Genomic DNA, 26,058 nt, shown 5'->3' with positions numbered 1-26,058 from the left:
AGCTTGTGCCCACAAAGCCCACGGCTAGTTGGCGTGTTTGCACCGATTACAGGAAGTTGAATTCTAGCACTAGAAAAGATTACTTTCCTATGCCTTTCATAGATCAAATGCTTGAGAGATTGGCAGGTTACTCACATTATTGTTTTCTAGATGGATACTCAGGTTACAATCAAATTGCAATCGCTCCGGAGGATCAAGAGAAAACAACCTTTACTTGCCCCTTTGGCACATTTGCATACAGGAGAATGCCTTTTGGACTTTGCAATGCTCCAGCAACATTCCAAAGATGCATGTTGGCCATCTTTTCTGACATGGTAGAAAGATTCATTGAGGTATTTATGGATGACTTCTCAGTGTTTGGTTCCTCTTTTGATGAATGTCTTAACCATCTTTCTTTAGTACTTCAAAGATGTCATGAAACAAATTTGGTTCTCAATTGGGAAAAGTGCCAATTTATGGTGAAACAAGGAATTGTGTTGGGACATGTAATCTCTAGCAAAGGAATGGAGGTGGACAAAGCCAAAATTGACGTCATCACCAATATGGTAGCCCCCACCACTGTGAAGGGAGTAAGAAGTTTTTTGGGCCATGCGGGTTTTTATCGTCGTTTCATTAAGAACTTTTCAATGATCACTCGTCCATTATGCAATCTGTTAGCTAAAGATGTTGTATTTCATTTTGATAAAGCTTGCATGGATGCATTCAATACTTTGAAATATGAACTAACCTCGGCCCCTATTATTATGGCACCAGATTGGTCGTTACCTTTTGAATTAATGTGTGATGCCTCTGACTATGCTATTGGTGCAGTTTTAGGGCAAAGGGTGAACAAGCTTCCACATGTGATCTACTATGCAAGCCGGACTCTGCATGATGCTCAACTTAACTATTCCACAACTGAAAAGGAGTTGCTTGCTGTTGTTTTTGCCTTAGAAAAGTTTAGGTCATATCTTGTGGGATCTAAAGTTATTGTGTTTTCTGATCATGCAGCCCTTAGGTACTTGATGACAAAGAAGGATGCTAAACCACGCTTGATTAGATGGATACTCTTACTACAAGAGTTTGACTTGGAAATTCGAGATAAGAAGGGCAGTGATAATGTTGTGGCTGACCATTTGTCCAGGCTTAATGAAAACCATGGAGTTGGGCAAACTTTGCCCCTAAATGAATCATTTCCAGATGAACAACTCCTTGTTGTTCAAGAAAAAGAACCATGGTATGCAGATTTTGTTAATTATCTTGCTTGTGGTATAATGAGAAATGACCTTTCTTTTCAGGAAAGAAAGAAATTCCTTGCCATGGTAAAGCACTACGTTTGGGACGAACCATATTTGTTCAAATATTGCCCTGACCAAATCATTAGGAGATGTGTCCCAGAGAGTGAGCAACAAAGCATCCTAGCATTTAGCCATACATTGGCATGTGGAGGACATTTTGGTGCCAAAAAGACATCTCTAAAGGTTTTACAATCTGGTTTCTTTTGGCCTACTTTATTCAAAGATGCTTTTGATTTTTGTTCTAAGTGTGATAGGTGCCAGAAAATGGGGAACATTAGCCAAAGAAATGAGATGCCATTGAACAACATTTTGGTGGTGGAGCTCTTTGATGTTTGGGGAATCGATTTCGTGGGACCATTTCCATCCTCTTTTGGCCACTTATACATATTAGTGGCAGTAGATTATGTATCCAAATGGGTTGAAGCCATTGCTACAAGAACTAATGATCATAAGGTTGTTTTGAATTTTCTTAAAGATGTGATTTTTTGTAGGTTTGGAACCCCAAGAGCTATTATTAGTGATGGTGGCAGCCATTTCTGCAACAAGCCCTTTGAATCCTTGATGAAGAAGTACAACATCAACCACAAAGTGGCAACCCCATACCATCCTCAAACCTCAGGACAAGTGGAGATTAGCAATAGGGAGATCAAGAACATTTTGATGAAGACTGTGAGCCCTACAAGGAAGGATTGGTCATTGAGGTTGAATGATGCACTCTGGGCATATAGAACGGCATACAAGACCCCCATTGGGATGAGTCCTTATCGCCTTGTGTTTGGGAAAGCTTGTCATTTGCCAATGGAGCTTGAACACTGTGCATATTGGGCCATCAAGAAGTTCAACCTTGATTACAAGGATGCTGGAATGGCAAGGAAGCTCCAACTTAATGAGTTGGAAGAACTTAGAAATGAGGCATATGAGAATGCCAAAATCTACAAAGAACGAATTAAGCTCTATCATGACAAAGCCATCACAAGGAAGGAGTTTCACCAAGGTATGAAAGTACTTTTGTATGACTCACGTTTGAGACTTTTTCCAGGAAAACTGAAGTCTAGGTGGGTGGGACCATTCAAAGTGCTGCAAACATTTCCCCATGGAGCTGTGGAGATAGAGAACATGAAGAATGGCACCTCTTTTAAAGTCAATGGGCAGCGATTGAAACCATATTTGGAGAAAGTGGAGGAAGAGCCAGTGTATCAAGTTGTAGATTTTCTTGAGTTTACAACACCATGAACAAGCTACCATGTCTTGCCTAGACATTAAATAAAGCGCTTGCTAGGAGGCAACCTAGTGTGGTTTGTGTTCTTTCTTTATGTTGTGTTTATATTGTTACCATTCCATATTCTTTGCCTACTTGCATTGCATACAAATTTTAAACATCGAGGACAATGTTTAGATTAGGTTTGGGGGTATGGGATGGGAAGTTCATTTTGTTCAATTTGTTTGGGTTGTTTGTTTTTGTGTTTTTGTTTGGTTAAGTGTGTTTTTGCTTGCTAATATGAATGTATATGAGGGCAGTTTGGGTTGTTCAATTTGTTTGGGTTGTTTGTTTTTGTGTTTTTCTTTGGTTAAGTGTGTTTTTGCTTGCTAATATGAATGTATATGAGGGCTATGTTTGAAAACAAACGATTGGGTTGCTATGAAAAAGTGTTGCATCTTGTTGTCATGTATAAAGCTTTAACTCTTGAAATTATGATCATGGAGGTACCATACTCAAATTCTGAAAGAAGAATAGTGGAGACTACCCTAGTGAGTTATTTTGAGCCTAATTGCTTCTTTGAGAGGGTTTAAAGTGTTTCTACTCCTATCTTTTTCTTTCAATTTCACTCTAAATGATCTCATTACTTCTATTTTGTTTGAATACTAAGAATCACTCTCCTTTGTAGATACCATGTGTTTAGTATCATTCATGAATGAACTCAATGAGATGATGTTAGGCTATGCATGTTTAACTACTAAAAGGCTTAAATCCTACCCACTTGTGTGCTCCATTCACCCTTGTTGCAGCCAAACACTTTAGCCTAATTCTTTCATCACCCACACCATAATCTACCCATTATAGCCCATTTCAAGCCATACCTTATAGTTTGGGGAATACCAATGTGATGAAGACTAAGGGCAGATTGAGTTATAGAGCAAGATTGTGGCGTGTACCGAGGGCACCTATGTTGAAAATGTTTCTAAAAAAAAAAAAAAAAGAGGATCAAAGTGGATACAAATTCCAAATCGCCTCATTATAAAGCATAGGGCCTGGACGCCAAAAACAAAAGAAGACAAAGGCCAGTGAAGAGCATGATCCTCAAGGATACTTTGGTATGCCCCAAACTCTAGTATTTCATATCAAGTCTTTCATAACCTATACCCTAAGCCTTGCATTACAATCTTGAGAAAGACCTAACTGATCATTGAGGATGTATTCATGGGTGATGGTAAGTGTGTGTGTTATCTATATTCTTAGTATTTGATTCATTTCATGAGATCTACTCAGAAACTGTGCTTCCATTTCAGATTTCATATGTGAGAATTTTGATTCCCTTTACATAATTTCACTCATATATGTTGTTGAGAGACTAAACCTTAAGATCTGAGTGAGAACTTGAGTGGAAGCTGTGAGGAGTAGAGTTGAGGCGAATTCTATCTTAAGCATTTGGGTATGGTGACTTTGAAGTTGTAAGATATGGAGAAATATCTTTATACGTTACAATTGATACGATTCTTTGAAGTGGCAAACTTTTGAGTTGAATGTATGACAAAATCTTCATTGGTTCTTATTAGTTTGTTTAAAGCATGTATTACCCAAATTGTTTGCAGTGTTTGTAAATGTTTGTGGGTGTCATCACTGTAAACCCTCAGGAGACACAACTCCTCCAACTAGGGACACCTAGGGGTTCAAAGGCTTGTTGCACATGCTCAGTGCAATCGTTTAGCCAGCGAAAGTGGTTTAGTTAAATGTTTGTGTTTTGTGTGTTTTAGTTTTAAGTTTGCTCGAGGACTAGCAAAAACCAGGTTTGGGGGTATTTGATAAGTCACATTTTGCATTCATTTATTTCTTCCTTATTTGGCGTCTTTGTGATTGTTTTGGATTAAACTAGTTGCATTTTACATTATTTGGTGTTAGTGTGCAGCCAAGGGTGAATTTGGATCAATGGGAAGGCAAATGAAGTAAAAACATTCCTTTTGGTAGCTGAGCATTATTCCAAACGTGGAAAGGGTTCTTGGGAATTAATTTGAAGTCCAAATATGAGGAATCTAGGACTAATGTGGCTGCTGAAATTCAAGAGAAGATGTGATTAGGAAAGTGGTGCATTGGAGTCACATTGGGTAGTTCTAAACAAGGCAAAAACATGCGGACACCTTGTTATTCCACATAACTTGTGCCGTGTATTCCCTTGCCTTGTCCAGCTCCATTTTGCACCAAAAACACCCACTCCCATTAACTAAAACATTCAGCCATATTTCCACCAACAAACACAATCATGTCATGCAAATCCCATGTGGTTCCAAGTCAGATTATGCACTTCTAAACATCAAAACATGCATTCACATGCATGTCCACAACCTGACCGTGCATTCCTTTACCTTTCTCCACTTCATCTTTGCAGAAATCCACATGCATTTTGATTAAATAAACCACATACCTGCAGATCATGTCCATTCCTTGCATCCATCATTCCAGAAATCCATTCATCCCATCATTCCATGTGATTCCAGCGCCCCCTTTGTCCATGCCGTGTGCTTTCTTCCCCTTTCCAGCCTGTACAACCACTTCCAGATTTACCACTCACTTGTTGCAGCAAGTGCACATGTAGCTCAATTAAACAAACAACATTCATGCATCTTTCCCTAGTGCCGTGCGTCCACCACCTCAGAAACCCATCAATTCCAGCTAATTTTATGCTCTTCCAGCTCACTTGTGCAGAGGAGATCCAATCTGAATGTTGGCAGCCACATTCCTTCCTATAAAACTAGGCACACTTCACACATTAAAGGGTTCTGCATTCATTCCATTTATTCACACATAGCCGCTCCATTTCACCCTATTCTCTGTCCATTCTCTGCCCATTTGCTCTCCCATTTGCAGAAAACATACCAAGCCGAGTTAGTTCATTTGCATCACACTTGGAGAACCAACCCCGAAGGCCACTCTTCAAGGAATTCAACATCAGTTTTGCTTCAAGGGTTTCTTCTTCTTAATTCTATGTTCACTCATGTTATTTATTTTTATGTCAAACCTTTGTAAACATGAAGTGTAACTAATCTTCCCCTAGGGATTCGATGTAGCCTTGCAAAGTTTGCCATGTAATCAAGTTAGAATGCTCAGTTTATCCATCTAATTCTTGTTTCATTCTCTGATATAATTGTGAATTTGTGAGTTGATTTGTATGCTTGATCACCATTTGAATTAACCACAGGTTATTTAGCCAAGATTAAAGCATACATCATGTCTAATCTTGGTGGATTTGTGAATGAATGAAGGGAATGTTTGGCAAACATCCTGCCGAGTGTTCCCTTTGGTTTTATGAAAGTTTCTTGTGCACTACATACTTTTGATTAGGAACCAAAGTTGCACATCACAATTAGGTTCATAATTAGAGACATTTGATCAAATCCACACATCATATGGTTGATCATATCCAAGTGAAACAAACTTAAGAAATAGGTAGATGAATGAGTATCAACTAACTTAACAAACATGGACTTAGTTGAGCAATGGTGAAACCGAATCCCTAGCTTCATTTCCATTGGAACTATCTCATTGTACTAGTTGTTGATTCATTTATTTGTGTTTACTTCATTTTCTTATACTTTCAAGTTACAACAACAAATCTGCCTAAGTTGATTAGTTTGATTCATTTCGTAGAGTTCTTGCAAAACAAGTAATTACATAGGTCCAATTAGTCCCTGTGGATTCGACACCCTTGCTTGTGCCATTATACTAAACATATTCTAGCATTAAGAAGGAAAAATACTCAACAAATATATCAACGCTTTGCATTTGGGACCTTTCCATGAGCTGTGACAAAAGAGAAGCATTATCAAGTGCCATGTTGTGTTTCTCTAGTACTTGAAATCAACAAACAAAACACAAATAAAAAACTAAAACTAAAATACATAACAGAAACGAACAATCCAAGGGATTAGCAAATTTGCTAATCCCCGGCAACGGCGCCAAAATTTGATGCGAGAATTATATACGCACACAAATTAAACCTTCTTTTTATCAATTGTAGTAAGTACGTAAGTAGGGATCGTTCTGGACCGGGGATTAGGAGGGATTGTTAATCACTTGGATTTGACTCAAAAACGTAAAAACACAATATAAAACACTATACTAGACTCAAAGAATGCAAAACTAAACTTTCAAACACCAAAACAAACCAAAAGACTCAAAACAGCACCCAAAACACTCAAAACTGCCTTAAAAACACTTTCTGGGCAGTTTTGAGCACTTTGAGTACTTTGGACGAATTTGGGTAATAACTTGAATCAAGACACTTAAAAACACAAACTAAGACACTTTCTAACTTATTTGGACAATACAAAGACTCAAAGGACTCAAAACAGGTTCAAAAGACTCAAAGGACTCAAAACAAGTTCAAAAGACTCAAAACTGCCTAAAAACACTAACTAGGCAGTTTCTGACCTTAAACCCAAATTTGGACGAAATTAAGTTGTAACTTGACTCAAGACTCTTAAAAACACAAACTAAATTGATTTCTAACTAATTTGACAATAAAGTAAAGGGGGATTTAGTTTTTGACGATATTAACTAAAATGCACAGATTGTATTTAAAAACAGATTGTAAAGATGAATGTGATGGAATTGAATGGATGGGATGGCTAGCTAAGGGGTTCATCTCCACACATGTTACACTTGCATAATAAAAAGATTTCCAATTGCATTTCAATAAACCATGAATTCTCAACACCCCAAGTTAACCGTGATGCACTAATTAACCTTCAAATCTTCCTAACGTTATTGAATTGGATGATTGCATACGACAACCCAAAACATTCCCCTCAAGTCCCCTACATGATTGCATAATAGAGATACAAGCAAGAATCATTACGCTCTATGAAAATTATAAGTGTTGACGAGGCGTTCGTTACTATGATTGCATGAAACTTATGCCAAGAATTCGTTTAACGCGATTGTTTATAAGCAACCTCCACTACTTGTGAATATAAGTTCGTAACTATTAGGTGAAACTCACTTATATTCTAGCGTCATATTCATGCATGAAAATTAAGCGTATACTCTCAATAAACATACATAAATAAGTTATCAATCAAACAGTTAAACAAATTGAATCCACAACTTATGAAACGCAATTAGAAGTAATCAAATCAAAATGCAAGCATAAACATATATTTCGAATCCCCCCCTAGCCAAGGGGGGGTTTAGTTCCTCATACGTACAAAACAAAGAGAATGGAAATTAAACATTGGAATCGAGGAAAAGAAACACCTAAACATTCGAACAACTCAAACTTGAATTGTATGAACGTTTAGGCACTCTTCTCCTCCTCTTCGGTGTAGCACAAGGTCTAAGGATAGGTTTGGAGGGATGGGGAGTTATGGATGGTGTAGAATGATGTGTTTAGGATAGGGATGGATGTAGGAGACCTCAAGGCTTCTTTTTGGGCAGAAAATATGAAGAATGGTGAAGTATGGATGTGTTATAGAGAGGGGATGAATTTCTGGCGTGAATGGTGAATGAATTGTGTATGAATGGGAATGAATCCATTGTGGCTGCAATGGATGCTTATTTATAGGTGAAAAGGAGGGAATATGACAGCTAGGAACTTGGTGGAAATCTGGAATGGTGATGGGAGATGCATGTGGCTGATTTGTGAAGGGAATGCATGTGGATTAAAGTGGAATGACAGCTAGGTTATGATGATGAATGCATGTGCAAAGTTGGTTGAATGATTATGGGTGCATGTGGCTGATTTATATGAAGGGAATGCATGTGGAATGAATGTGTGAATGATGGCAGATTGTGTATGTGAATGATTAGGGTGAATGTGCATGTGCTTTGACATCTAGGTTGAATAAATTAAAGGGAGTGCATGTGGCTTGGCTGGAATGATTGGAATGCAATCTGAAATGGGATGTGTTGGTGTGAATTTCTGGTACAAAGGGCCTCCTTTGGTCTTCAATTTCGTCCATCTACTTGGCTTCAAGTATATGCAATCCATTTAACGCCCCAAACTACTCCAAAATGCACCAAAATGCACCCTTTTGCATACTTTGCCCTTAGAACCTGAAAACACACAAAAGAAGCATAAAGGACTAAAATAACTAAAGAAACATAACGTAAATGTCCGAGAACAAGCCATTTAAGTCGCATGAATATGCTCCTATCAAGGATCCGAACAAGCATCTAAAGGAATTCGAGGTGGTGTGCTCAAGTATGACTCCTGTCAACGTACACGGAAGTATTCTGAAGAAGAAGGCTTTTCCATTCTCTTTAATGGACAAATCCAAGGATTGGTTGTACGACTTAGCTCCCGGAACCGTTACATCGTGGGAGAGCATGAAGAGAGCCTTTCTGGAGAAGTTTTTCCCAACTTCTCGAATCATCCTTTTACGAAAAAGGATAAGTGGAATCCAGCAAGAAGATGGTGAGTCTTTTCCTACGTACTATGAATGTTTTAAATCTCTTATTGCTTCTTGTCCACAGCACCAGATGAAGGAGGAGTTGCTTCTGCAATACTTCTACGAGGGGCTCCTGCCAATTGAACGACAAATGCTTGACGCATCGGCGGGTGGAGCATTGGTGGACAAGACGCCCAGGGATGCCAAGGTCTTGATCGCTAACCGAGCATTGAACGCTCAACAGTATGAGGGAGTAGGCCAAAGAGGACCCCCACAGCAGCAGGTTCATGAGGTAAGTTCCACACCTGACATTCATTCCCAGTTAGCTAATCTTACTTCCATTGTGTCTCGGATGGCCGAAGGCATGAGGATGCAAGGACCTGTGGTATGTGGCGTATGTTCTATCCAAGGACATGCCTCCGAAAAGTGTCCTCAACTCATCGAGAATGGTGGATGGGAGAGTGCGAATGCCATTGGGTTTCAAAGCCAAAATCAGTCAAGACATGATCCATGCTCCAACACGTATAATCCGGGGTGGCGAGACCACCCAAATTTCAAGTGGAGGGATTCCCAGCAACCTCAAAACCAAGGAGGCTTTAGGCAACAACCCCCGGGGTTCTTTCCCAAAACCTACGGCCCACCCCAAAATCAAGCCCAATCCGGCCCAAGTGCCTCAGGTACGTCTCTTGACAATGATGCACTTCTTAAGATACTAACTAAGTTGTCTAATGGGCAGGAAGATCAAGCGAAGGCTATGCAAAACCAAGATAAGAGGGTGGATCAACTTGAGAAACAAATTGGGCAGATTGCCGAGTTTGTAGGTAAGTTTCGAGATCCCGGACAACTCCCTAGTTCCACCATTCCAGATCCGAAGGGAGGTTTCGAATCAGCCAAAGCAATCACCCTAAGAAGTGGTAAGGAAGTTGGGGCAGGTCCTACATCAAAAACAGGTCATAACGAGGATGAAATTTTGCAAATGGAAGAGGAGGAAACAAGGTTGCCCACGGCAAAGGTGATTCCACCTTTGCCGCAAGTCCCTATGGTCCCAAATCTGCCAAATTTGTCCCACAAAGGTAAGAATGTGTCAAATTCGGTTCATACTAATGTTTTCCCTTCAAATGTGCCTTTTCCTAGTAGGTTCATGCAAACGAAGAAAGAAGAGGCAGAAAAGGATATCCTTGAAACCTTTAGGAAAGTTCAAGTTAACATACCTTTGTTAGATGCAATCAAGCAAGTTCCGAGGTATGCTAAGTTCTTGAAGGAGTTGTGTACCACTAGGAAGAGGATGTCGACTAAAGAAGTGGTAAAGGTAGGTGAGAATGTGTCCGCCATCTTGCAACGCAAACTACCTCCCAAATGCAAGGATCCAGGTAGCTTTACCATTCCTTGTGTCATTGGGAATACTAGATTTGAATCTGCCATGCTTGATTTAGGTGCTTCTATAAATGTTATGCCATATTCCATTTATGCATCTATGAACTTAGGAGCATTGAAAAATGATGGGGTAATAATACAATTGGCCGATAGATCTAACGCCTATCCAAAGGGAGTTTTGGAAGATGTTCTTGTGCAGGTTAATCATTTGGTCTTCCCGGCGGATTTCTATGTCCTCGAAATGGAGCAATCGGGCCATGCTCTTTCGCTGCCCATTCTACTTGGAAGGCCATTCATGCTTAAGTTTAATCTTTCTGATTCCATTAAATACCCTAGTGAGGACCATTCATGCTTTTCTATTGATATAATTGACTCTTTGGCGCAGGGATATCTCGACGATTTGAATGACGATGCGCTTGAAAAAGTCATTACACGAGGCATGGAACTCAAAACAAAGGGGGCAGATTGCATGCATGCCCACGGCATACTAGAGTCATCCCATGCCGTGCCCCCTAGTGAGGAATTACTTGAAGTTGTGGCTGCCTTGAGTCCTCACCTAAGCTTGATGGTAAGTATACTAACCGTGAGTCCATTCCCATTTCGACTAACAAATTGCTTCCATCTATAGTTCAGGCACCTACCCTTGATCTCAAACCATTACCGAGCCATTTGAAGTACATTTTCTTGGGGGAAGAGGAGACATTACCGGCCATCATTTCTTCATCACTCACGGCACAAGAAGAGGAGAAACTAGTGCGTGTTTTGAAGGAATTCAAATCTGCCCTAGGTTGGACATTGGCCGATATCAAAGGTATTAGTCCCGCCACATGCATGCATCATATATTTCTTGAGGACGGGGCCAAACCAACTAGAGAGGCTCAACGCCGTCTTAACCCTCCGACGATGGAAGTTGTGAAGAAGGAGATAATCAAGCTGTTAGATTGTGGAGTTATCTATCCTATCTCGGATAGTAAGTGGGTTTCGCCTATCCAATGCGTGCTGAAGAAATCTGGAGTGACGGTTGTGGGGAACGCAGAGAATGAGCTAGTGTCCACTCGAGTCCAAACCGGTTGGCGCGTATGCACTGATTATAGGAAGATAAACGCCACCACGAGGAAGGACCACTTCCCATTGCCGTTCCTAGGTCAAATGTTGGAAAGGTTAGCGGGTCATTCATTTTATTGTTTTCTTGATGGATATTCTGGTTATAATCAAATTGTTATTGCCCCGGATGATCAAGAAAAGACTACTTTTACATGCCCCTTTGGTACATTTGCTTATCGTCGCATGCTATTTGGGTTATGTAACGGACCTGCTACATTTCAAAGATGCATGATGAGCATATTTTCAGATTATGTTGAGAAAATTATTGAGGTTTTTATGGATGATTTCAGTGTGTTTGGTAAATCATTTGATGGTTGTTTAAGTAATCTTAGTTTGATTTTGAACCGTTGTGTTGAAACAAATCTTGTGCTTAATTGGGAAAAATGTCACTTCATGGTTAAACAAGGTATTGTTTTAGGACATATTATTTCTGAAAAAGGCATTGAAGTAGATAAATCTAAGGTAGACCTTGTTCGTCACTTACCCGCTCCAACTTCGGTTAGAGAGGTTCGTTCGTTTCTTAGTCATGCAGGTTTTTATAGGCGGTTCATAAAGGATTTCTCGAAGATTGCACAGCCACTATGCCGATTGCTGCAAAAAGAGGTGGCGTTTGAGTTTGATGATGCATGCTCCACGGCATTCAAGCACCTCAAGGAGGGTCTCACTTCGGCTCCCATTATCACACCTCCAGATTGGAGCCTTCCATTCGAGTTGATGTGCGATGCTTCGGACTATGCGATTGGTGCTGTTTTGGGGCAGCGGAAGGACAAACAACCTCATGTTATTTATTATGCTTCTAGAACATTGAATGATGCTCAATTAAATTACTCAACAACTGAAAAAGAATTACTTGATGTGGTATTTGCATTAGATAAGTTTCGGTCATACTTACTTGGGACTAAAGTTATTATTTTTACTGATCATGCAGCTCTCAAGTATTTGCTCACAAAAAAAGAGGCCAAGCCTAGACTAATTCGATGGCTGTTGCTTCTACAAGAGTTTGACATTGAGATTCGGGATAAGAAGGGCGTGGAGAATGTGGTGGCTGACCACCTAAGCCGCATGGTGCATAATGAGGAGTCCCTACCCATTGCAGAGACATTTCCCGATGAACAATTGCTGTCCATAAAGGTTAGTACACCTTGGTATGCCGATATAGTTAATTTTTTGGGGTCAAAATGTATTCCAAGTGAGTTCATGATAGGAGCATATTCATGCGACTTAATTAGCTTGTTCTCGTGCATTTATGTTGTGTTTACTTATCTATTTCAGTGTCTAAGGCCACTTTTGTGTATTTTCAGATTATAAGGCCAAAGTGTGCAAGAAGATGCAAATTGGAGTCTTTTGGAGCGAAAGAGGAATGAATGAGTTGAAGACTTGAAGAAACGACGAATTCCTACGCCAACGATGAATTCTTACCAAAACGAAGAATCCTACTCAAACAAGGCTTCCTATTTTAGGAAAGTTGACCCTAAGTTTCCCGTTTTGGTAACCTTTCCTAATCTTAAACGTCCGCATTTTCTAGCCACTTCGATGTCTTTGTAGGCGCTTTAAGACACAAAACGAAGGCCCTAGGGCCTTTAACACCCAATGCCGTGGGCTTTAGCCCAAGTCCTTTCCCTTGCCGTGCAAGGGGGGGGCATTTTAGGCCCAAATCCATGCATTAAACCCTAAACCCTAATCACGCTAATTACCTTGCAGCCATCCCTTTTATTTTCTGATTTTATTTCCTAGTTCTAGAAGCTTTTAACTTAATTTTAATTAACCAACATAAATTAGGTTTTATTTTCTGAAACCCTACATATTTTATAACCCTAGCCGCACCCTTTATGCTCTATTATTCATTCTTTAACCTTGCAGCCGCATCTCCCATCCATCATCCATTTTAATCTAAATCCATCTCAGCCACACCCTTTAATTCACCCTAGAATCTCATCCATTCATTCATATTTTTCAGCCACTTTCACACCAAAAACTACCCTAGCCGTCACTCCCATTTGGATTCAGCCATTCACACCCTAATACTCTTCCCATAGCCGTCACCCCCTCTCCCATTCTACACATTCACCCTAACACTAATCAGCCACCATCATATCATTTTTCCTCCCTAAGCTGCAAGAAATCTCACATTCTCTCCATTGAGCCATAGCCTCCATAACCCTTTCCCCATCTTCACGCAGCCACCAACACCCATTCTCCCATCAGCCGTGCATCCACCAACACCCAAAACCATTGCCGCAGCCTTCCTCCACCTTCCACCAATCTTGCCGCACACATTTACCACCCTAAACCCATTCCCAAACCAGAAAAACATCCAAAACACACCATAAACCCAATCTGCCGCAGCAAGGAGAAGAGGAAAGAGGAGCTTCGACACGTGGAAATTCAAGTGGATTCATCGTGCGTTCTAGGTGTAATCAATCCTTTGTGCTTTATGTTTAAATTCATTTGTAATTCTCTTTTTGTGAACATGAGAGGCTAAATCCCCCTAGTTAGCTAGAGGGTGATTCGAAACCATGTTTATGCTTGCAATATGAATTGATTACTTTTGGTTGGAATTTCATGAATGATTGATTCAATTCGTTTAACTGTGTGATTGATAACTTGTTTGTGTATGTTTATTGAGAGTGCACGCTTAATGTTCATGCATGAATTTGACGCTAGAATATAAGTGAGTTTCACCTAATAGTTATGAACTTATATTCACAAGTGGTGGAGGTTGCTTATAAACAATCGCGTTAAATGAATTCTTGGCATAAGTTTCATGCAATCATAGCAACGAATGCCTCGTCAACACTTATAGTTTTCATTGAGGAAATTCTCTAAGGCATGTTACTACATTCAAATCATGGTTTTAAATGCTTAATTGTGAACTAGTATGTGGTGACTATGATTAAAAATGTACTTAAGTGTAAAGATGGCTAAAATCTGTGGGAATAATGATTTTTAACTTGTCATGTACATTGGAAATCCCTGAGACAATTGTTGGAAGGTTTAGGTTGTGTTTTTCTTGTTCAGTGTCGTTTTGTTTTTGGTTTCTTTTGTTTTGTTTTGCTCGAGGACTAGCAAAAGCTAAGTGTGGGGGTATTTGATAGGAGCATATTCATGCGACTTAAATGGCTTGTTCTCGTGCATTTACGTTATGTTTCTTTAGTTATTTTAGTACTTTAAGCTATTTTCGTGTGTTTGTAGGTCCAAAGGGCTAAAGGAGCAAAAAGATGCATTTTGGAGACTTTTGGAGCACTTTTGGGCTAAGGATGGATAGCCTATGCTTGGAGTCAAAGTGTTGGACGAAATTGAAGACCTAATTGAAGACCAAAGTGTTGGAACCTTGTTCCCTTTAGTTTTAGGACATTTAAACCTTTCCTATATCCTTAGCCGTGCATAACATTCCAACATTCCACTCCTTCATTTCAGCCACACTCCCACATATCATTACTTATCATCACCACTTATCACTTATCATAATCACATATCATTACTTATCATCACCACTTATCACTTATCATAAATCATTACTTATCATCACCACTTATCACTTATCATAATCACATATCATACACTTATCATCACCACTTATCACTTATCATAATCACCCATAATCATTCACATAAATCAGCCACATGCATTCACTCTTCATAATTCAACCTAGCTGTCATGTTTCCCCTTTCATCATTCCCTCACATTCTTTAATTCAGCCAACACATGCTTACACATGCATTTTCAGCACCAAAGAATCATTGCACATGCATTTCCAACCCACATGCATCATTTAATCATTCAAACATGCAGCCACATTCACTTTACCTAGCTGTCATGTTCCCTCTCCCATCCATTTTCAGATTTCCACCAACCAATCTAGTTGTCATTACACATGCATTCCCTTCTTTAATCATTCCTAGCTGCCATTCACATGTTCTCCCATCCCTTCTCTCCCTATAAAACCATGCATTGCATTCATTCAATTCATCTCATTCCCATTCATACACAATTCATTCACCATTCACGCTAGAAATTCATCCCCTCTCTATAACACATCCATACTTCACCATTCTTCATATTTTCTGCCCAAAAAGAAGCCTTGAGGTCCCCTACATCCATCCCTATCCTAAACACATCATTCTACACCATCCTTAACTCCCCATCCCTCCAAACCTATCCTTAGACCTTGTGCTACAACGAAGAGGAGGAGAAGAGTGCCTAAACGTTCATACAATTCAAGTATGAGTTGTTGGAATGTTTAGGTGTTTCTTTTCCTCGATTCCAATGCTTAATTTCAATTCTCTTTGTTTTGTACGTATGAGGAACTAAACCCCCCCTTGGCTAGGGGGGGATTCGAAATATATGTTTATGCTTGCATTTTGATTTGATTACTTCTAATTGCGTTTCATAAGTTGTGGATTCAATTTGTTTAACTGTTTGATTGATAACTTATTTATGTATGTTTATTGAGAGTATACGCTTAATTTTCATGCATGAATATGACGCTAGAATATAAGTGAGTTTCACCTAATAGTTACGAACTTATATTCACAAGTAGTGGAGGTTGCTTATAAACAATCGCGTTAAACATATTCTTGGCATAAGTTTCATGCAATCATAGTAACGAATGCCTCGTCAACACTTATAGTTTTCATGTTGCTTAATGATTCTTGCTTGTATCTCTATTATGCAATTCATGTAGGGAACTTGTGAGGAATGCTTTGGGTTGTCGTATGCAATCATCCAATTCATTAACTTAAGGAAAACTTGACGGTTAATTTAAGCGGACCTAATTAACCTGGGGCGTTGAGAATTCATGGTTTATTGAAATGCAATTGGAAATCTTTTTATTATGCAAGTGTAACATGTGTGGAGATGAACCCCTTAGCTAGTCATCCCATCCATTCAAATCCATCACATTCATATTTACATTCTGTTTTTAATTAGAATCTGTGCAATTAGGTTAATTTCGTCCAAAACTCAATCCCCCCTTACTTTAATGTCCAAATTAGTTAGAAATCAATTTAGTTTGTGTTTTTAAGAGTCTTGAGTCAAGTTACAACTTAATTTCGTCCAAATTTGGGTTTAAGGTCAGAAACTGCCTAGTTAGTGTTTTTAGGCAGTTTTGAGTCTTTTGAACTTGTTTTGAGTCCTTTGAGTCTTTGTATTGTTCAAATTAGTTAGAAAGTGTTTTGGTTTGTGTTTATAAGTGTTTTGATTCAATTTGTTACCCAAATTCGTCCAAAGTACTCGAAGTGCTCAAAACTGCCCAGAAAGTGTTTTTAAGGCAGTTTTGAGTGTTTTGGTGCTGTTTTGAGTCTTTTGGTTTGTTTTAGTGTTTTAATGTTTAGTTTTGCATTCTTTGAGTCTAGTAGAGTGTTTTATATTGTGTTTTTACTTTTTTGAGTGAAATCCAAGTGATTAACAATCCCTCCTAATCCCCGGTCTTGAACGATCCCTACTTATACTTATACTACAATTGATAAAAAGAGGGTTTAATTTGTGTGCGTATAATTCTCGCATCACCTAGTATTTTTAAAGATGCTAAAACTTTTTGCTTTACATGTGATAAATGCCAACGAATGGGTGGTATTAGTGCAAAGGACCAAATGCCGCAGGTTTCTATCCTAAATGTTGAAATTTTTGATGTTTGGGGTATTGATTTTATGGGTCCTTTTCCTTCTTCGTATGGTTTTACATATATTTTGCTTGCGGTTGATTATGTGTCGAAGTGGGTGGAAGCAAAGGCCACCCGGATTAATGATTCTAAAGTGGTTGCAGATTTTATTAGAACTAACATTTTTGCAAGATTCGGAATGCCACGAGTGATCATTAGTGACGGAGGGTCACACTTTTGCAATCGGACCATTGAAGCGTTATTGAGGAAGTACAGTGTCACCCATAAGGTTTCTACACCTTACCATCGTCAAACGAATGGCCAAGCCGAGGTTTCCAACCGAGAGATCAAGCAAGTCCTAGAGAAGACCGTTGGGCCAACAAGGAAGGATTGGAGCTTACGGTTAGATGAGGCACTTTGGGCGTATCGTACGGCATACAAAACCCCCATTGGGATGTCCCCCTTCCGACTTGTCTATGGCAAGGCGTGCCATCTTCCTGTTGAATTGGAGCACAAAGCACTTTGGGCCATCAAGAAGTTTAACATGAACCTCGAGGAAGCAGGAAGTCAAAGGAGATTGCAATTGAATGAGCTTGATGAGATACGGCATGAGGCGTACGATAATGCAAGCATTTACAAGCAAAAGACCAAAGCTTTCCATGACAACATGATCCGTGGGAAATCATTCTCAATTGGGCAGAAAGTGCTATTGTTCAATTCCCGTTTACGTTTGTTTCCCGGTAAGTTACGTTCTAAGTGGATTGGACCGTTTGTTATTACTAACGTATCTTCTTATGGTGCCATCCAGATTCAAAGTCTCAAAACAGGTCATGAATTCCAAGTGAACGGACACCGTTTGAAGCCATATTATGAGAACTTTGTTGAACAAACCGTGGAGGATATTTCTTTGGGTGCCGTGGGCACAAATGGAGAGTGAATGGGTTTTTCGTCCGGCTGTACGACGTTAAAGAAAGCGCTACTTGGGAGGCAACCCATGCAATTCAACAAAGGAAGCCCAAGGAATCACTCCAATTCCAGATTTGCGTTCCTAAACCCTTCTCTTTGTTGTGTATTTCGTTTCTGCCATGTTTAGTATGTTAGTTGCTGTTTGTTTGTTTGTTTGTTATTTGTGTGAGTTATGCCTTAAAACATTGAGGACAATGTTTGAGTTAAGTGTGGGGGTAACCAAAGTGTTTTCTTGCAAATTCGTAGGGTTTTGTCACCCATAATTTCAAATGTTGTTTCTTGCGGTTTTTAAGTGTTTTTGAGCAGTTTTGGGGTGTTTTAGTGTGTTTTGATGCAAAAATCCGAAAATCACATAACAATTTGAAAAATTTGTTTTAAAAACCCAAAAAGAGTTGTTTTTGTGTATTTGTTTGTGTCTTAGGGTACCTTCCAACACAATGATGAGGATTCGGTTTGAAATTACATGGCTGTTAAATAGAGTGATTAACATGGATGAAAGTTTGATCTACTCTTTGTTTATGCTTAGTTGTGGTTATAACTTATGAATTCACATGCAATCATAAAAAAAAAAAAAATCAGTTTTTGTAACATGCTTGAAGGAAGGAACTCAAACTAACGCTACAACCTTGTGAGACTTGAGCCTAAACGTTTATTTGGAGAGCTAAAATCTGTGCATTCTTTGTTTTCTAAAGTCGTTGCATGATCTCATTATTCTTTGCTTGGTTGCTACTTAGAAGGCGTTTCATCATTTAGTTCCAAATGCTAGAACTCATGCCCATTTCATTTAAAGCATGTTATTGATTTGCATAACACACATTCAAGATGAAGTTGTGTAGTGACCACCACCTTAGCCAAAAAGCCGTGTGCCCTATGTCATTATGTTTTGTAGGTTTTTAACACCATTGAGCCTTGTTAGCCTTCATTATTTGTTAACTCATGTTTTCCTCACCTAGCCTAGATTAGGACTATCCATACCCTTGTTCTTGAAGCATAGCAAAGCATGATTCAAATTGAAGTCCTTTTGATTTATGTTGGCAGAAAATAAGTGTGGGGGAAGTGTTTTTCATGAGGAATTGTGTGCTATAGGCACAAGAAAAAAAAAAAAAAAAAAAAAAAAGGAGAAAGAAAAAAAAAAAAAAAAAAAAGAAAAAAAAAATTCGTGGAAAAAGAAAAAAAATGAAGAAAAAGTTGAAAAGTTGAGAAAAAGAGTTCCAAAGTATTGTTTGTTGAAGTAAGGGTCCAAAACAATGAATTCGGCCCTAAGGAGTTGTCTAAATCTTTCCCTTGTGTTTTAAAGTTAATTTCTGCAATCTAAGTGAATTCTAAGTCTCAATTTCATTGCTTTGCTTACTATTGCTTGAAGAACGTTTGTTTTCCCTATCATTTCCTTGTTAACCAACACCCCAAGCCCCATTACAACCCTTAACTTCTATCTTGAGTGTTATGTGTTTCAATTTGTGGAGTTTGAATTTGGTATGAGCATATGGTGTCACTGGTTCTCGCATCTAAGTAGTAACATTCCATTCATGAGATCATATCTAAACATGCTTCTTAACTCTAGAAATTGCATTCGTTGTGAAACATATATGTGAGCATTCGTTTTCATATCTACATCAATCTTCTCACATATGACTAGTATAGGGTGTGGAGTTAGAAAATCTGAGTGAAAATAGAGTGTATATCTTGTAAGGAATTGAGGGAATTCTCTAAGGCATGTTACTACATTCAAAGCATTGTTTTAATTGATTACTTGTGAACAAGTGAGTAGTGGCTTTAATTAAGTATGTGCTTATGTAAAGAGGACTCAAATATGTGGGGATAACGATCTTTAACATGTCATGTGCATTGGAAATCCCTGAGGCAAACGTTGGAAGGTTTAGGTTTTGTTTTGGTTAGTTTGTTTCGTTTTGTTTTCTTTCTTTTGTTTGTTTTGCTCGAGGACTAGCAAAAGCCAAGTGTGGGGGAATTTGATAGGAGCATATTTATGCGCCTTAGTTAGCTAGTTCTTATGCATTTTTGTTATGTTTTCTTCGTTAAAGTAGTCTTTTAAGCTACTTTCATGTGTTTTCAGGTTTAAAGGACATATTACATGAAATGATGCAATTTGGAGCTTTTGGAGCAAAACTGAGCTGGAATGTGGTGTATGCAAATGGAGCACGAGGAATGGACGAGGTTGAACGTCAAAGGAGCTTAAGAAATGAAGAAATGAAAGTGAAGAGCAAAGAAGTCGGAATTGGCAACCAAAGTTTCTAAAGTTGGAAGTTTCTATTCTTGGAGGTTTCCATTGTCGTGAGTTTCTATTCTTGGCTTTGGGCTTTTAGATGACCTAAACCCTAACTCCTTGTGGACCCTAAGCCTATGCCGCACCTAAACCCTAATCCTAGCCCACTTAATCAGCCGCACCCTAGGGCCTAATCATTTAATTTTTGCCAAGTTAAACCCTAATCCATCTACCCTAAGCCCATGCCGCACCTAATGTTCTAGAAACCCTATTTTCTGGTCGATTTCCAACCCCTTGCCGCACCCAAACCCTAGCCCATTTGTCTAACCTGATTTCTTTAGGGTTTGGCTGCCTATATATATGTGTTTTACCACCATGCCGCAGAGATCACCCTCTCCACAAATCAGAAATTCGTCAAAATATATTCAGCCCCCTTGCCGCAGCCTTCCTCCACCAATCTGCCATATTTTCACACTTTGCCGCAACCCCCATGTCCCCTAAACACTACCATATCATTCCTTACATACTCATCCATCTAAATAACCCCTAGAACCTGTCCTAGTTCTTGTGCCGCAGACAAGAGGAGGAGAAAAAGCTTGGGACGTTCATGCCATTCAATTGAGGATTGCTGGAACGTTTTAGGTGTTGTCTTTCCGTTGAATTCCATGTTTAATTTTGATATTCTTTGTGTTGTGAGTATGAGGAACTAAACCCCCTTGGTTAGGGGGGATTTCGAAACCATGTACATGCTTGCAATATGATTAGATTACATTCAGTTGTTATTTCATAAGTTGTGGATTCAATTCGTTCATCTATTTGATTGATAACTTATTTGTGTATGTTGATTGAGAGTGCACGCTTAGTTTTCATGCATGAATATGATGCTAGATTATGAGGGAGTTTCACCTAATAGTTACAATCTTATAATCACAAGTAGTGAAGGTCGCTTGAAAACGATCGCGTTGAATGAATTGTTAGCATAAGTTTCATGCAATTCATAGTAACGAATGCTTCGTCAATGCTTATGTTTTTCATAGAACTTAATGATTCTTGCTTGTATCTCTATTATGCAATTCATGTAGGGAACTTGTAGGGAATGTTTTGGGTTGTCGTTGATAGGAGCATATTCATGCGACTTAAATGGCTTGTTCTCGTGCATTTACGTTATGTTTCTTTAGTTATTTTAGTACTTTAAGCTATTTTCGTGTGTTTGTAGGTCCAAAGGGCTAAAGGAGCAAAAAGATGCATTTTGGAGACTTTTGGAGCACTTTTGGGCTAAGGATGGATAGCTTATGCTTGGAGCCAAAGTGTTGGACGAAATTGAAGACCTAATTGAAGACCAAAGTGTTGGAACCTTGTTCCCTTTAGTTTTAGGACATTTAAACCTTTCCTATATCCTTAGCCGTGCATAACATTCCAACATTCCACTCCTTCATTTCAGCCACACTCCCACATATCATTACTTATCATCACCACTTATCACTTATCATAATCACATATCATTACTTATCATCACCACTTATCACTTATCATAATCACATATCATTACTTATCATCACCACTTATCACTTATCAAACCATTCACTTATCACTTATCATCAACATTCACTTATCACTTATCATAACCATAACCATACCTTCCTCCTTGCAATTCCACATGCATTCATCACCAACACAATCATCAACAAATCCACCCATCCCATTCATCATTGCCGTGCATAACCCACCATCATTTCCAACCCATCACTCCCATTCTTTAATCCAATTCAGCCATTTAATCATTCACCTTGCATTTCCAGATTATTCCTTTCTCCACACCAAAACCGTGCACATGCATTCCCTTTGTGCAATTCCAGCTTTCCACAACCAACCTAGCTGTCATTGCACATGCATTCATCATCATTCCCCCTTGCATTTCAGCCACATTCACTCCCCCTTACCTTGTGCCGTGACTTCCCTTTCTTTCCAACATAATTCACATGCATTTCAGATTGCATTCCCATTCTTTAATTCAACCAACAAAATCATTCATTCCACATGCATTTCCAACCACACACTCACCCACACAATCTGCCATCATTCACACATTCAATCTCCCCCTTTGCCGTGCACAATCACTCACCACAAACAAGTCACATGCATTCATCAACATATCTAGTTGTCATTCACATGCATTTCATTCATCATTTCCACCCCCACATGTCCCTTTAATCATTCAAACATGCACTCCCTTTAATCACATGCATAAATCAGCCACATGCATCTCCCATCATCATTCCACTTTAACCCACATGCATTTCCACCCACATGCTCTCCCATTTCAGATTACATTCCCATTCACACACCAACAACACAAAACAGCCCATCCTTGCCGTGCATTACTCATTGCATTTCCAGCCATTGCACATGCATTTCCAACCCACATGCATCCTTTAATCATTCAAACATGCAGCCACATTCCCTCCTAGCTGTCATGTTCCCCCCATTTCGCCTATAAATAAGCATCCATTACACCTACATTCCCATTCATACACAATTCACTCTTCCATTTTCAGAAAATCATCCACAAACACCAACCATTTCCTTATTGCCGTGCATTCCCTACTAATCCAAACACCATCCTTCCATTTTCACCACTCCCCAAACCATTCACACCATCAAACTATCCTTAGACCTTGTGCTACAACGAAGAGGAAGATAAGAGGGCCTAAACGTTCATACAATTCAAGTTTGAGTTGTTGGAATGTTTAGGTGTTTCTTTGATTTCAATGTTTAATTTCAATACTCTTTGTTTTGTACGAATGAGGAATGGAAGAGAAGAGGGCCTAAACGTTCATACAATTCAAGTTTGAGTTGTTGGAATGTTTAGGTGTTTCTTTGATTCTCTTTGTTTTGTATCATGAGGAACTAAACCCCCCCTTGGCTAGGGGGGGATTCGAAATATATGTTTATGCTTGCATTTTGATTTGATTACTTCTAATTGCGTTTCATAAGTTGTGGATTCAATTTGTTTAACTGTTTGATTGATAACTTATTTATGTATGTTTATTGAGAGTGCACACTTAATTTTCATGCATGAATATGACGCTAGAATATAAGTAAGTTTCACCTAATAGTTACGAACTTATATTCACAAGTAGTGGAGGTTGCTTATAAACAATCGCGTTAAATGAATTCTTGGCAAGAGTATCATGCATTCATAGTTACAATTGCCTCGTCAACACTTATAATTTTCATAGAACCTAATGATCTCTCATTGTATCTCTTCTATGCATTCATGTTGAGAACCATTGGAGAATGATTTGAATTGTCGCATGCATCATCCAATTCAATAACATAAGGAAAATTTGACGGTTAATTTAAGCGGACCTAATTAACCCGGGGCGTTGAGCATCATGGTTTATTGAAATGCAATTGGAAATCTTTTTATTATGCAAGTGTAACATATGTGGAGATGAACCCCTTGGCTAGCATCCATACATTCCATTTCATCAATTTCATATTTACATTCTGTTTTAATTGCAATTTGTTCATTTAGTTTAAGTTCGTCAAACCCTAAATCCCCCTTTACTTTATTGTCAAATTAGTTAGAAATCAATTTAGTTTGTGTTTTTAAGAGTCTTGAGTCAAGTTACAACTTAATTTCGTCCAAATTTGGGTTTAAGGTCAGAAACTGCCTAGTTAGTGTTTTTAGGCAGTTTTGAGTCTTTTGAACTTGTTTTGAGTCCTTTGAGTCTTTTGAACCTGTTTCGAGTCCTTTGAGTCTTTGTATTGTCCAAATAAGTTAGAAAGTGTCTTAGTTTGTGTTTTTAAGTGTTTTGATTCAAGTTATTACCCAAATTCGTCCAAAGTACTCAAAGTGCTCAAAACTGCCCAGAAAGTGTTTTTAAGGCAGTTTTGAGTGTTTTGGTGCTGTTTTGAGTCTTTTGGTTTGTTTTGGTGTTTTAAAGTTTAGTTTTGCATTCTTTGAGTCTAGTATAGTGTTTTATATTGTGTTATTACGTTTTTGAGTCAAATCCAAGTGATTAACAATCCCTCCTAATCCCCGGTCCAGAACGATCCCTACTTACGTACTTACTACAATTGATAAAAAGAGGGTTTAATTTGTGTGCGTATAATTCTCGCATCAAATTTTGGCGCCGTTGCCGGGGATTAGCAACTTTGCTAATCTCTTGGATTGTTTTATTTTCGTTTGTGTGTATATATTTTTAGTTTTATTTTGTTGATTTTAGACGCAAGACATGGCACTTGATAATGCTTCCCTTTTGTCACAGCTTATGGAAGAGTACCAATTGCAAAGAGCTGGTACATTTGATCATAATCAATCAAGGAACGACGTGTTTTCCAATAATTACAATTCGGATTGGAGTGATCATGCAAACTCTACGTGGTGGGAACCCCAACATATTCAACAAGAAGGATATTGGCAGCCCTATGAGGAGTTCTATTCAACGTCTATGCATCCACCGCAACCTCATAAACAATATGCCCAACCAAACCAAGGTTTGTCAATAGATTATAATCAAGCTCTTAATGAATTAATTTCTTCGGTGCAGGGCTCACAAAACCAAGTCGAGGAGGCTCAACAAGGAGAATATTGGCAACCATATGAGGAGTTCTATACAGCACCTATGCAGCCACCACAACCTGCCCAAAGCAATGTAAGTAATTCAAGTGATAATGATACGATTTTTCAATTACTTACTACTTTGACGCAGGAAGTCCAAACTCAAAACAAGGACGAACAAAATCAAGAAAAGAAGTTGGGTAAATTGGAGGAGCAAATTGGGCAGATTATGGAGTTCATGAAACAAATTCAAGAGCAAAGTGAACTCTCTAACTCAACTATTGAAAACTCGAAGGAAGATTTTGAAATCCATAATGCTATGATAGGAGCATACTCATGCGACTTAATTAGCTTGTTCTCGTGCATTTATGTTGTGTTTACTTAGTTGTTTTAGTGTTTAAGGCCATTTTTGTGTATTTTCAGATTATAAGGCCAAAGTGTGTAAGAAGATGCAAATTGGAGTCTTTTGGAGCGAAAGAGGAATGAATGAGTTGAAGACTTGAAGAAACGACGAATTCCTACGCCAACGATGAATTCTTACCAAAACGATGAATCCTACTCAAACAAGGCTTCCTATTTTAGGAAAGTTGACCCTAAGTTTCCCGTTTTGGTAACCTTTCCTAATCTTAAACGTCTGCATTTTCTAGCCACTTTGAAGCCCTTGTAGGCGCTTTAGGACACAAAACGAAGGCCCTAGGGCCCTTAACACCCTATGTCGTGGGCTTTAGCCCAAGTCCTTTCCCTTGCCATGCAAGGGGGGGGGCATTTTAGGCCCAAATCCATTAAACTCTAACCCTAAACCCTAATATCCTAATTCATGCAGCCGTCCCTCTCCCTTGAATCCATAGCCTTTGATTCAACCAAAACCAATCTCAGCCGTACCTTGTTTTTAACCCTAGAGCCTATTCTATTCACTAGCCGTCACACCCTAATTAAATCAGCCACACATCACTCAATTCCTTCCCCTAAGCCGTGCATACCATGCACCCTAATTGATTCAGCCATTTTACACACCCTAATCCCCTAACCCGTGCATCACACACCTCTCATTCCATACACTAATCCGCAGCCACCTTCACACCCCATTCATCCTTAAGCCGTGACCCCCATTCATTCAACCCTAAGCCGTGCATTCCATTAACCCTAATTCTAATTCAGCCATTCTCACACATATTCCTCTCTAGCCGTCACCCTTCATCATTCTACACATTCACCTTAACACTAATCAGCCACCATCACAAATCCTCTCTAATCCGCAGCCACCTCTCCATCTTCACCTTCCATTCCAGCCACTTCCAAGCCTTGCCGCAGCCATCTCCACCATTCCAGCCACCATACAAACCTTCCT

At 39.1% G+C, this 26,058-nt stretch overlaps 1 protein-coding gene across 1 annotated transcript in view; it reads left to right on the top strand.

The window, feature by feature from the left end:
• The window catches only part of LOC125473373, a gene marked incomplete at its 3' end in the record, with an annotated part of 70,772 nt that overhangs the window by 4,587 nt on the left and 40,127 nt on the right, over window positions 1-26,058 (top strand). The window contains exons 2-4 of the mRNA XM_048576102.1: window positions 1,017-1,380; window positions 1,501-2,271; window positions 11,419-12,151. Coding sequence (XP_048432059.1) covers window positions 1,017-1,380; window positions 1,501-2,271; window positions 11,419-12,151 — 1,868 coding nt within the window. The remainder of the gene's footprint in view (window positions 1-1,016; window positions 1,381-1,500; window positions 2,272-11,418; window positions 12,152-26,058) is intronic.

The sequence above is a fragment of a genome, unplaced genomic scaffold, assembly GCF_019419815.1.
Source record: "Pyrus x bretschneideri cultivar Hongxiangsu unplaced genomic scaffold, Pyrus_bretschneideri_v1 Contig84, whole genome shotgun sequence".
NCBI lineage: Eukaryota > Viridiplantae > Streptophyta > Magnoliopsida > Rosales > Rosaceae > Pyrus > Pyrus x bretschneideri.
The sequence above is the reverse complement of the archived record's forward strand: the minus strand, read 5'-3'. Positions and strand labels throughout refer to the sequence as shown.